Source organism: Hyla sarda, chromosome 4 (genome assembly GCF_029499605.1).
Source record: "Hyla sarda isolate aHylSar1 chromosome 4, aHylSar1.hap1, whole genome shotgun sequence".
NCBI lineage: Eukaryota > Metazoa > Chordata > Amphibia > Anura > Hylidae > Hyla > Hyla sarda.
Genome location: NC_079192.1, coordinates 272,471,168 through 272,484,533, shown reverse-complemented (window position 1 = coordinate 272,484,533; position 13,366 = coordinate 272,471,168). Strand labels below are relative to the sequence as shown.

Genomic DNA, 13,366 nt, shown 5'->3' with positions numbered 1-13,366 from the left:
ACCCTGCAACTATTTTCAGTGGGGCAACATCAAGGACTCAGCGTATCTGCCCCCAGCCACATGATCTGAATGACCCAAGTCAATATCCGAGGCACGTGTCTGGACAGAACAATACTATCGCCTAGACATCTGCTATGTCATCTATAGTAATCGCTTTCAACATTTGTAGTGAAAAATTGTGTCTGTGCCAGATTTCTTGGTGCATTGCAACAAAATAAACAGACAAGCCCGAAAAAGGGCAAGGTTGTCTGGAAAGGGGCATGGCCATCTGGAAAAGGGACATGTTCTCACGACCTGACCTATTTTCTACTGAATTCACAGAAAATCCTGTGAATAAATGGCTTAAAATTTTAACCAAGAAAAAAGTTGGACAGAACTTTCTTAACCTGTGGATCCCCATAGTAAATAGAGTGGAATCCTGAAAGTCTGAAACAACATTCCACACTAATAAAAACCCAACACTCTTATTAAATCAGGGCCAGTGTGTCTTTTTCATGTCAATGAATCTGTGTTCTATGTTCTCTCTGATATGACTGCTATGATTGTGTACCATTGTTTTTGAATCAGGCTGTATTAGAAAACTAAATACATAAAGTAACACTATATATATATATATATACAAAACACCTTACATGAGCCAAGATATCCCTTTCCGTGTAAGGTCTTGTGTGAGTAACAATGATAAGGCAATTCGACTGTAGTAGCAGACAACTCCAGTTACTGCCTGGTAAACAAAATAACATTTACTTAGAATGAGGATATCAAATAAATACATCATCGTAATATGAGTAAGTAATACACAAACCTTGGCCATGTTTGCATCAATGTCCAAGTCATAATGGGAATGAAGTTTAGGGATCATTACTGGGGAAAAACAGATTTCATTAATTCTATTTAGTTGTTTGTGTTAGAATCATTATTATAAGGAACTCAGTAACTCAATAGCTAGACATTATTTTACCATTATAAAACTAAAGTACAATTTAGCAAGGACAATGGTCTCACTAAATGTGAGGACATCTTTAAAAATAGAATAGAAAAAGGTGTCCTCACCGGTGCAATCCACCATCGCTGCCATTCCAGCGGTGCCTTATCCCCACTTCCTGGTCTACGTGTCAATACAAAGAAGAGGCTAGTTAACCATTCACTAGCTCGGATGCCATATCCTTGTGTCAAACCATGAGAGCAGGAAGTGGTGAAAAATGGGCAGCAGTTGAATGGCATCAGTGTGGAATCACAGCTGGTCACCTTTTTATATATTAAAACAATACAGAACAATCCCTTTAAAGGGTATGTTAACATGTACAGGATCTGCTGCATATTTTTGTAGCATATTTTGTGCAGCCGATTTTCCTATCCATTAACTTCAATGGATAGCAAAATCAGCTGCAGAAAATCTGCAGCAGGTCCTGTATGTGTGAACATACCCTAAAAGTACATTACTACACGAAACAGTCACACAAAATTTTTACTATGTATTGTTACGTTAATATCTTGTACAACAATCCCTCACATGAACCATTTTCTATACAGAACTGCACGTATGGTCATTATAAAGAGAGCCCGATATGGAGACATTCCAGTATTATATTAAACAGGTCACTGCTAATCCCATCACAAGGGTTGGGAAGACACACATCAAGGTTAAATCAACAAACAATGCTTGTCGACAGTTGTTCTGGAGATAAAACAAACAGGCTTGCAACAAGAAACAGATAAATGGGAAAGTTTTACTTGAGCTCACAAAACTGCTTCTTGCCTACAACCGATGACTGAACCAGTAATACTGCTCAGTAAACTGGGTTATCTGGTCTATACTGCTGCATGTAACTGCATTCTAGGTTCTCTCTACCTAATAATTGTACTTACTTTCCTCATATCGCAGACCAATGACTGTCATCATCTCCCTTGTCACTACAAAGATAGGATTCTCTTCTGTAGTTGCAGGGAAATGTTGTGCTTGTCTTCCAGGCTCTAAAACTAGTCTTCTGCCTTCGTAAAGCAGCTCCTGGTTCTGAGAAGGGATCTTTGTTTGTTTGTACACCAAGTCATGAAACTCTGCAGGCCTGAAACAAAAATAATAAATAATTAAATTAATAAAAGATAATTATTATAAAAAACAACATGTAAGAAAAAGGCATACACAAAATGTCCACATTATTCTCTAATATTAGCCTATGGTGCTCTATTCAAGCAAACAAAAATAATCAAACATCCTGGAATGCTTATTTAACCCCTTAAGGACTGTTGGTAAAATTATATTTTGATATCTATGTCCTCTTTATTCATAGACAATATATATTTATTGTCTAACTTTAGATGGTGTTGGCGATTTTATCTACAGTCATGGCCGTAAATATTGGCACCCCGGAAATGTTTCTAGAAAATTAAGTATTTCTCACAGAAAAGACTTGTAGTAACCCATGTTTTGCTATACACATGTTTATCCCCTATGTGTATATTGGAACTAAACCAAAAAAGGGAGGAAAAAAAGCAAACTGGACATAATGTCACACCAAACTCCAAAAATGGGCTGGACAAAATTATTGGCACCCATAACTTAATATTTGGTTGCACACCCTTTGGAAAAAATAACTGAAATCAGTCGCTTCCCTATAAACCAATAAGCTTCTTACACCTCTCAGCCGGAATGTTTGACCACTCTTCCTTTGCAAACTGCTCCAGGTCTCTCTTATTGGAAGGGCGCCTTTTCTCAACAGCAATTTTAAGATTTCTCCACAGGTGATCAAAGGGATTTAGATCTGGACTCATTGCTGGCCACTTCAGAACTCTCCAGTGCTTTGTTGCCATCCTTTTCTGGGTGCTTTTTGATGTATGTTTGGGGTCATTGTCTTGCTGGAAGACTCAAGATCTCGGACACAAACCCAACTTTCTGACACTGGGCTATACAGTACGACCCAAAATCCATTGGTAAGCCTCAGATTTCATGATGCCTTGCACACATTCAAGGCACCCAGTGCCAGAGGCTGCAAAACAACCCCAAAACATCATTGAACCTCCACCATATTTCACTGTAGGTACTGTGTTCTTTTCTTTGTAGGCCTCATTCAGTTTTCGGTAAACAGTAGAATGATGTGCTTTACCAAAAAGTTCTATCTTGGTCTCATCTGTCCCCAAAAAGTTTTCCCAGAAGGATTTTGGCTTACTCAAGTTCATTTTGGCAAAATGTAATCCTGCTTTTTTATGTCTCTGTGTCAGCAGTGGGGTCCTCCTGTGAACCTGCCATAGCTTTTCATTTCATTTAAAGGAAATCTGTCATCAGAATCACTCGCACTAAACCTGTTACACAGGCTTATAGTGCGGGTGATCCTGATTAAAACGCTTCTTACCTGGTTAAAAATGGTTCAGCGGTTCTTCAGATATCTATATTTTTAGTTTTCTGTTATTCCCTGGCTTGGGACTCAGTGGGAGGTGTTATCATCTGGGACTCGGCCACACGTCTTTCTAGCTGGGCAGAGCTGTGCCCGGCTCATGAATATTCATGAACTTATCCTCCTGGTCTAACTCCTTTTTCTAGGTCTGGTGCGTGAGGATAAGGTCATGAATATTCATGAGCCGGGCGGCAGCTCCGCCCAGCTAGAATGACGTGTAGCCGAGTCCCATTTATAACACCTCCCACTGAGTCCCAAGCCAGGGAATAACAGAAAACTAAAAATATAGATATCTGAAGAACGGCTGAACCATTTTTAACCAGGTAAGAAGCGTTTTAATCAGGATCACCCGCACTACAAGCCTGTGTAACAGGTTTAGTGCGTGTGATTCTGATGACAGATTTCCTGTAAATGTCGACGGATAGTTCATTCTGACACTGATGCTACCTGAGCCTGCAGGACAGCCTGAATATCTTTGGAACTTGTTTGGGGCTGCTTATCCACCATCTGGACTATCTTGCATTGACACCTTTCATCAATTTTTCTCTTCCGTCCACGCCCAGGGAGATTAGCTACAGTGCCATGGGTTGCAAACTTCTTGATAATGTTGGACACTGTGGACAAAGGGAAATCTAGATCTCTAGAGATACTCAGAAAATGAACAAAATTCAAGCTTCCAGCGCTGATCCAGCAATAGAAATGGTGCGGACACACAATTACGGTCCTAAGATCAGATTTATTTGCAATATAGCAACACTTTTCTGGTCCGTAATGGACCCTTCGTCAGGCAAGGTGCATCCTTGCCTGACGAAGGGTCCGTTACACACCAGAAATGAGTTGCTATAGTGCGAATAAATCTGATCTTAGGGCAATAATTGTGTGTCCGCACCATTTCTATTGCTGGATCAGCGCTGGAAGCTTGAATTTTGTTCATTTTCTGAGTATCTCTAGAGATCTAGATTTCCCTTTGTCCACAGTGTACAACATTATCAAGAAGTTTGCAACCCATGGCACTGTAGCTAATCTCCCTGGGTACCTTCCTACCAGACCAGCGCAGCTGACACCGGATAAGCCACAGCTGCAGATCCAAGCTACTATCACATTTGACGCCTTCTGAGATGTTGGGCTCTTAGGGCAACCCGACTTTGTGAGTGAAACTTAACCTATTACCTGCATTTTTTTCATTGACATATTACACTAGGGGCGCATATCCCTTTTTTTTTTTGTTTCTTTCAGTGCAGATCTCTAGAGATGGACTTGTAACCCTGAGATTGTTGATATTTTTTCCACAATTTTGGTTCTCAAGTCCTCAGACAGGTTTCTCCTCCTTTTTCTGTTGTCCATGCTTAGTAAGGCACACACAGACACACAATGCAAAGACTAAGTGAACTTCTCTCTTTTTTATCTGCTTTCAGGTGTGATTTTTATATTAACCACACCTGTTACTTGCCCCAGGTGAGTTTAAAGGAGCATCACATGCTTGAAACAATCTTATTTTTCCACAATTTTGAAAGGGTGCCAATAATTCTGTCCAGCCCACTTTTGGAGTCTGGTGTGACATTATGTCCAATTTGCTTTTTTTTCCTCCTTTTTTGGTATAGTTCCAATACACACAAAGGGAATAAACATATACATGTATACCCAAAATGTGTTATTGCAATCCTTTTCTGTGAGAAATACTTCATTTTCTAGAAAATTTTCAGGGGTGCCAACATTTACGGCCATGACTGTAGTTTCAATTAACCATTGTCTCAGTTCTGGCCAGTGCCCAGTGATGCTCGAAAACTATCCAAATGACCTTGGTAAATAATGAGGCTTTTGTTGGGTAACAAGCTTTTTCTATGAAGAAAGTGTAAAGGGAACCCTGTGATTGGTAATAAAGTTATACACCATTATCCACCGGGGTTCCTTAGCCAATCAGCTCACACTCAGTGTTGCCATATAAATGGCTGTAATCTATTTTGGGGTAAGATTTTCTTCTGCGCAGTTGTTTTTTCTGCATGTAAGAGAACATCCTTCGGTAGTGATACATATGAATTAAATCTGTCTGCTAATCAACATGGCTGGAATTAACTGATCACAGGAAGAAATAGATCCTAACCAGCCCATTTTGATCTTAAGGACCAAGCCAACTTTTTTTTTTTGCATTTTCGTTTTTTCCTCCTCGCCTTCTTTCTGTGGGCCTGCCTCATATGTACTGGCCTTCTTAACTTAATCAGGCTACTGAGGAATGCGACATTAAGTCGTGAAACGCGTCTAGCCTTGTCTTACATCTATTAGCCATCCCTATCTCAAATCTGGCTTTACACCTGTATCAGCCGATACCACCTAGACAGTGCTGTAGGACCCGGACTAGTGGACCACTGTGAATTGGCACACCATTCACATGCCACGAGGACGCCGGGCAGCGGCTGCCGATTTCTCCACAGACCGGCCACTGAGCCGTGCGAAGCACGATACTCCTACTTGGTTACGATCTATTACCCAGCGGTTTACATCATCATAATCGGGATCATCACATCGTCCCAACCACGGCACGAAAAGTACCTCCTTACCCATACCAGGGCAGTGATCGATCCGGTCCGTGCGGGCACTGGGCTCCCACAGTCCCCGGAGCCTGCAACTCTGGAGATATACAGCCGCCGATCATCACGGTGAACATAATCATAAGGTACTGTGCCTGATCTCACATAAGTAACTGTATCTTGCTATCAATATTGTTATTTCTACAAACATCTGTTGTGGGACACAAGTAGATAACAGCGAGCAATCACAATGAAACATTGAAACATTTACCACAGCTTAAGGTGACTGTGTTTTACATAGGAGTATCACTGGAGTACACAGTCTCTCCGATCGCCGGATTTTTCATTTAATACTGTTGCTATTCACATCACTTGACTAATTTTTTCGGCTACAAAGGACTATTTTTGTATTTTGAGATAGTTGGCATTTTTAATTATTTTATTGGAATATTTATACCGCATGCCTGAGCAAGGGCCCTGCCCAGGCATCAATCAGTATTATTTTTAATAAATGCATATGATTTTTTAAGAATTATTATTTTCTGCAGGCATTTTCATAATTTTTTGTTTATCAACAATTATTAATATTCACATTTTTTCCTATTATCACTTTGATTTCATCCATTTTTCTTCGATACTGTGCACTTTCATATTTTTTTATTTATTCATTTATTTATTATTTTCTTCTCCCCTTTCCTTTTTCTTTTTTCTTTTCATTTTTATTTATTTTTTACTTTTGTTTTTATTTTTATTTCACATATCACTGTACATTTTTTATTCGAAATCACTAATATTTCCCTCTTTTATTCTTTCCCTTTTTTTCACTACTTATTTTCACTAGTTCTTGAGGACTGGTTATATAATTATTTCTTATTATATATTTCTCTTTCTTTCTGGAACCAGTTGATTTAAAAAAAAAAAAAAAAGTTTTTCCACCGGAGTACCCCTTTAAATGTAATCATTCGATCTTAAATTTTCTTTCTAGATCTTTTATATAGGTGAAAAAAGGCATAAAAAAATTCATCACCAACCATTACGTCTTGATTAAAGGGGTATTCCAAGAAAAAATGTATTTTTATATATCAACTGGCTCCAGAAAGTTAAACAGATTTGTAAATTACTTCTAATAAAAAATCTTAATCCTTCTAATAACTATCAGCTACTGAAAGTTGAGTTGTTCTTTTCTGTCTGACAACAGTGCTCTCTGCTGACATCTCTGTCTGTCTCGGGAACTGCACAGAGTAGAATAGGCTTGCTATTGGGATTTGTTTCTACTCTGTACAGTTCCCCAGACAGGTGTCATCACAGAGAACTTAGACAGAAAAGAACAATTCACCTTCAGCAGCTCATAAGTACTGAAAGGATTAAGATTTTTTTTTATAGAAGTAATTTACAAATCTGTTTAACTTTCTGGAGCCAGTTGATATATATATTAAAAAAAAAAGGTTTTTTTCCAGGATAACCCCTTTAATATTCACCTAGAAGGCTTGGACTTTGAGACAGAAAGTCTATATATTTGTTGCATTTAACGCAGGTTAAATTTTTTTTATACTTGCGCCAAACAAGGCCTCTATACTCTTACACTTTTCACCCATAAGCACCCTCCCTCTCTCCAGGAACTGCAAATCAAATATTCTGACTTTCCCATATTAATTCTGTGATCTCTTTTTTCCAGATGAATTGGATTCAACCCTTCATAATCCCACTGCTTCCAATGTCACGGGAGGCTGCCTTCATACAGTTTATTTATAGCAGATATTTATCACTGTTTGTGGTATTGTGAACATATTTAAAGGTTCAGGTAGAAAGTACGGTATATAGGTTTACTGAGTCCTATCTGGCTAACATTGTAATGCACAATCCAAAGTTTACAGTAGGTAGCAGAAAGTTTTTGCACTGTTTACCAGCAGCAGCTAAAATGGCCATCTTGCAGGTATGGATTTCCCCCCATATCCAGCCTAAAATAAATTTAAAACATTGCTATTTCTTGTTCCCATGAATTGGGAAGAAACCTCAATTGGTAGGTAGAAAATCAGATGCTTTGGGAAAGTATTACCACTCTTCTGAAAATAGGTCAACTGCAAGTTAAAAAAAACATTTTAATTTACCAATAAGTATCTGGAAGGAGAGGTAGAAAATGATCCACCTTTCCAGTAGTCTGTTATAGCATCCATTTTATTACCCTTTTCTTAGCAAGATCCGCTAGCCTTACCCCCTCCTTTGTTTTGTTTTTTCCTTCTTTTTACATTTCTCTTACGTCTCTTTCCCCACTTATTTTGCTTTATCTTTGTATTTATCATTTATGATCTAATAAATTGAGTCAGACTATAATCTGAGTTTGACACCAATACCTGCTAATCCTTGTTTTATCTTGTTGGTGAGAATGTGTGCATTATTACTGTGTCTAAAGTTTTGATTGACATTCTGTGATTTCTCTTTTTTATTTAGTTGTTATTGCTTTATAACCTTTGAAAACCTTTTTTTTTTCTTTTAAATCAACTGGTGGCAGAAAGTTAAACAGATTAGTAAATTACTTGTATTAAAAAATACTTATTCACTGCTGAATACTACAGAGGAAATTCTTTTCTTTTGGAATGCTTTCTGATGACATCACGAGCACAGTTCTCTCTGCTGACGTTATTATAATAATAACGCTTTATTTATTGTTGTCCTTAGTGGGATTTGAACCCAAGTCCCCAGCACTGCAAGGCAGCAGTGCTAACCACTGAGCCACCATGCTGCCCTTAGCATACATCTGCTATGCATGGTTGCTAAAATGGACAGAGATGTCAGCAGAGAGCACTGTGCTCGTGATGTCATCAGTCTTCCAAAAAGAAAGGAATTTCCTCTGTAGCATTCAGCAGATAAGTACTGGAAGGATTAAGATTTAAAAAAAAAAAAGTTATTTACAAATATGTTTAACTTTCTGCCACCAGTTAATTTAAAAGAAAAAAGGTTTTCACCGGAGTACCCCTTTAAGTGCCAGCAAGATCTTTTGGACTAACCTTACATTCATATTTAACCATGTATTTTGGCAGGTAATTTAGGACATAAACGTCACAAAAATGTATCCTTCACAACCAACTGAACATATGGCGAAAAAGCTTTGTTTACAACAAACAAGAGGGCTAAAATGGCTCATATAAAATAAATGGAACATTTTGTGAGGCTCGTAATGAGCCTCAAAAATGTGTTTCAACAAAGTCTTACACTTTCTTTGGTACTAAAAATTAAAATATTACTGGGATTTAAAACATATTTAAACAGTTTTAACTCAAATTTCACCAACTTACATATTATATGCATGAATGTATATCTTCTGTAGTGTCATTTGCTGAAGAGAAAAGACATGGATCACAATTCGGTGGAAAATATCATTAGTTACAGCAAAGAACTGTTCAAAGCCCCAGCATTTCTCCTGATCAGCTTCTAGAATATTTGCGAGTACTGGAGTAAAAAGTGACTGTAGGCCACTGAAAAGAAAAGATACATTTTATTTATAATGTACATAATAAAAAAAATTATATATATATTATATTATAGCAATCCAAACATATGTGTTAATGTATACACAAACAAGGATTCTCATAATATTTACAATGAATTTGTCACAAAAGGTAGGATGTGCACCTTTAGGCATAGTATTAAACTAAATGGAACATCTTTCTGATATGAAAAGCTGCAATCCCAGCAGTCAAACTTCCATTAATCAAATACCTAATAACTATCAATATTAGGTAGGTAGGTGATACTTAAGCATTAGTATCATTGGAAAAAAAAAAAAAAAGTGACACACACACACACATCAAAAAAGAAGAAAAGCAAGACTTACGGCAAAAAAAAATTTGTGCCAAAAGAATTAAATGGGCACTGTCAGATCCAAAAACTTTATATGTTTTTACTAATGAAAATGAAAGACCTTTCGTAATATGGTTGTTTGAAATTTTTTGAATATTTAAAAGGGGTACTTCGGTGGAGAACATTTTTTTATTTTTTTTAATGAACTGGTGCCAGAAAGTTAAACAGATTTGTAAATCACTTCTATTAAAAAATCTTAATCCTTCCAGTACTTATTAACTGCTGTATACTACAGAGGAAATCCTTTTCTTTTTAAATTCCTTTTATGTCTGTCCACAGTGCTATCTGCTGACACCTCTGTGTCAGGAAATGTCCAGAGCAGCATAGGTTTGCTATGGGGATTTTCTCCTGCTCTGGACAGTTCCTAGAATGGACAGAGGTGTCAGCAGAGAGCACTGGACAGACAGAAAATAAATCCAAAAAGAAAAGAATGTCCTCTGTAGTATACAGCTGCTAATAAGTACTGAAAGGATTAAAACATTTTAATAGAAGTAATTTACAAATCTGTTTAAGATTCTGGAGCCAGTTGACTTAAAAAGACCTAAAATAATTGTTTTCCACCGGAGTACCCCTTTAATAAAGAAAACAGCCCCTGAAAATCCCACTACTAGGGGTCCCCATACCTATTGGGACACTAAGCAGACCTGCAGCAGCATCAGGCTTGTCTATGAGTCATGGAAAATAAATGTTTCATGGACAAAGCTGCATGAGCAGGCGCACCAATCACCTCCCACCACCAGGAGCGTAGCTACAGAGGTAGCAGTCGCATCGGGGCCCTGTTGCCTAAGAGGGCCCCCCAAGCACATATGCCCCATTAGAGACCAGTAATGTAATTGGCATATGGGCCCTGTTGCAGATTTTGCATTAGGGCCCAGAAGCTACAAGCTACGCCTCTGCCCACCACCACAAGCGAGGGATATGCCACCCTTTCCCTGAGAGGATTTCTAATGAAAAGAAGTATGTTCATAATAAATATAGGTGATGGAGGCATAAAAATTTAATGTACATGGTCAGGATTAGAGTTGAGCGAACTTAAAGTAAATTGCTTTATAACAAACCTCGCAGCTCGGCTGTTGATTACTTTAGTCTGCATAAATTAGTTCAGTTTTCCAAGTGCTCCAGGGGCCTGGAAAAGTCTGGGGTGACAATCTTGGGTCTCCTATGACTGTATCTACCTTTTCCAGGCCACCGGAGCACTTGGAAAACTGAACTAATATATGGAGACTAAAGTAATCAACAGCCGAGCCGCGAGGTTTGCTTAAAAACTATTTATTGTAAGTTCGCTCAACTCTAGTCAGTATAAGGTACTGAGTAACATATTCATTTTTATTTTTTTGTGGTATCTGAGCGGTACGTTTTAACATATTTACTAAGCCCAAAAGTGAATAGTGCACCTTAATAAAGTGCTATGTTTCTGTCAAAGCATAGGGCTTTAACCTCTTAAGGACATAGGGCGTATGGATACGCCCTGCATTCCGAGTCCTTAAGGACCGAGGGCGTATCCATACGCCCGTGGGAATTCCGGTCCCCACCGCTAGCCGGTTGGGGACCGGAGCCGGATGCCTGCTGAAATCGTTCAACAGGCATCCCGGCATATCGCCCAGGGGGGTCATTATGCCCGCAGATCGCTGGACAATTCAGTCCAACGATCTGTGGTGATTCCGGGTCAATGGGGTCTCCAGTGACCCGGTATTACTGGCTGATCGGGGCCGTCTCTGATGGCCCCGAACAGCAAGAGCCTGCAGGGGTGAGGTGGCACTGGTGCCACCTCACTTTCGTCCTGATTCGTTGGCCGGATTACCGGCCGACCAATCAGGGTGCCTGCTGCGGGTGTCACTCCCGCAACCCGCTACGCCCCTCTTCCGGAGGACATGAGCGGGTGCGGGACGTGCACCCCGGGTGCTGGGGACCCCGATCCCCGGCGACAATGTTGGGATCGGGGCCCCAGGAGCAGCGGCGACGACGAGGGACTGACTTTCCGGCGTGGATCGTTGGATGCGAGTTACAGCCTCCTGCTGTTGCTTAGCAACAGCTCCCAGCATGCAAAAAGGGCATGCTGGGAGCTGTAGTTATGCAACAGCAGGAGGCAGACCACCACAACTCCCAGCATTCCCTTATGGGCATGCTGGGACTTATGGTTTTGCAACAGCTGGTGGCACATTTTTTCTATGGAAAAGTGTACTTTCAGCTGTTGTATAACTACAACTCCCAGCTTGCACAAACAGCTAAAGTGCATACTGGGAGTTGTAGTGGTGCATCTGCTGGTTGCATAACTACAACTCCCAGCATGCCCGTTGGCTGTCGGTGACTGCTGAGAGTTGTAGTTTTGCAACAGCTGAAGGCACACTGGTTGTGAAATTTAGAGTTTTTTTTTTTTTTTACCTAACTCAATGTTTCACGAACGGTGTGCCTCCAGCTGTTGCAAACTCCAACTCTCAGCAGTCAATGTACACCATGCACCGTACATGCTGGGAGTTGTAGTTTTGCAACAGCTGGAGGCACACTGGTTGTGAAACACCGAGTTAGGTCACAAACTCAGTGATACATAACCAGTGTGCCTACAGCTGTTGCAAAACTAAAACTCTCAGCATGTACAGTCTGTCAGCGCATGCTGGGAGTTGTAGTTTTGCAACAGCTGGATTCCCCCCCCCCCCCCCCCCCCCAATGTGAATGTACAGGGTACACTCACATGGGCGGAGGTTTACAGCAAGTATCTGGCTGCAAGTTTGAGCTGAGGCAAATTTTCTGCTGCAGCTCAAACTGCCAGCGAGAAACTACTGTGAACCCCCGCCCATGCAACTGTGCCCTTAAAACACTACACTACCAAAACATAAAATAAAAAGTAAAAAACACTACATATACACATACCCCTACACAGCCCCCCTCCCCTCCCCAATAAAAATGAAAAACGTCTGGTACTCCACTGTTTCCAAAACGGAGCCTCCAGCTGTTGCAAAACAACAACTCCCAGTATTGTCGGACAGCCGTTGACTGTCCAGGCATGCTGGGAGTTTAGCAACAGCTGGAGGCACCCTGTTTGGGAATCACTGGCGTAGAATTCCCCTATGTCCACCCCTATGCAATCCCTAATTTAGGCCTCAAATGCGCATGGCGCTCTCACTTTGGAGCCCTGTCGTATTTCAAGGCAACAGTTAAGGGTCACATATGAGGTATCGCCGTACTCGGTAGAAATTGTGTTACAAATTTTGAGGGGTATTTTCTGCTTTTACTCTTTTTAAAAATGTAAACATTTTTGGGAAAACAAGCATTTTAGGTAAAAAAAATATATATTTTTTTTACATATGCAAAAGTCGTGAAACACCTGTGGGGTATAAAGGTTCACTTAACCCCCTGTTACGTTCCCCGAGGGGTCTAGTTTCCAAAATGGTATGCCATGTGGGTTTTTTTTTCTTGCTGTCCTGGCACCATAGGGGCTTCCTAAATGCGCCATGCCCCCAGAGAAAAATTTGCTTTCAAAAAGCCAAATGTGACTCCTTCTCTTCCGAGACCTGTAGTGCGCCAGCAGAGTACTTTTCACCCCCATATGGGGTGTTTCCTGAATCGGGAGAAATTGGGCTTCAAATTTTTAGG

At 40.1% G+C, this 13,366-nt stretch overlaps 1 protein-coding gene across 2 annotated transcripts in view; it reads right to left on the bottom strand.

Annotated features, from left to right (window-relative positions):
* Window positions 1-13,366, bottom strand: part of TBK1 (TANK binding kinase 1) — an 81,830-nt gene that overhangs the window by 36,854 nt on the left and 31,610 nt on the right. For both annotated transcript variants that reach the window (XM_056574230.1, XM_056574231.1), the window contains exons 8-11: window positions 9,211-9,390; window positions 1,870-2,066; window positions 806-864; window positions 633-724 (exon numbers count right to left, since the gene is read on the bottom strand). In XM_056574230.1, the coding sequence (XP_056430205.1) occupies window positions 633-724; window positions 806-864; window positions 1,870-2,066; window positions 9,211-9,390 (528 nt within the window). The remainder of the gene's footprint in view (window positions 1-632; window positions 725-805; window positions 865-1,869; window positions 2,067-9,210; window positions 9,391-13,366) is intronic.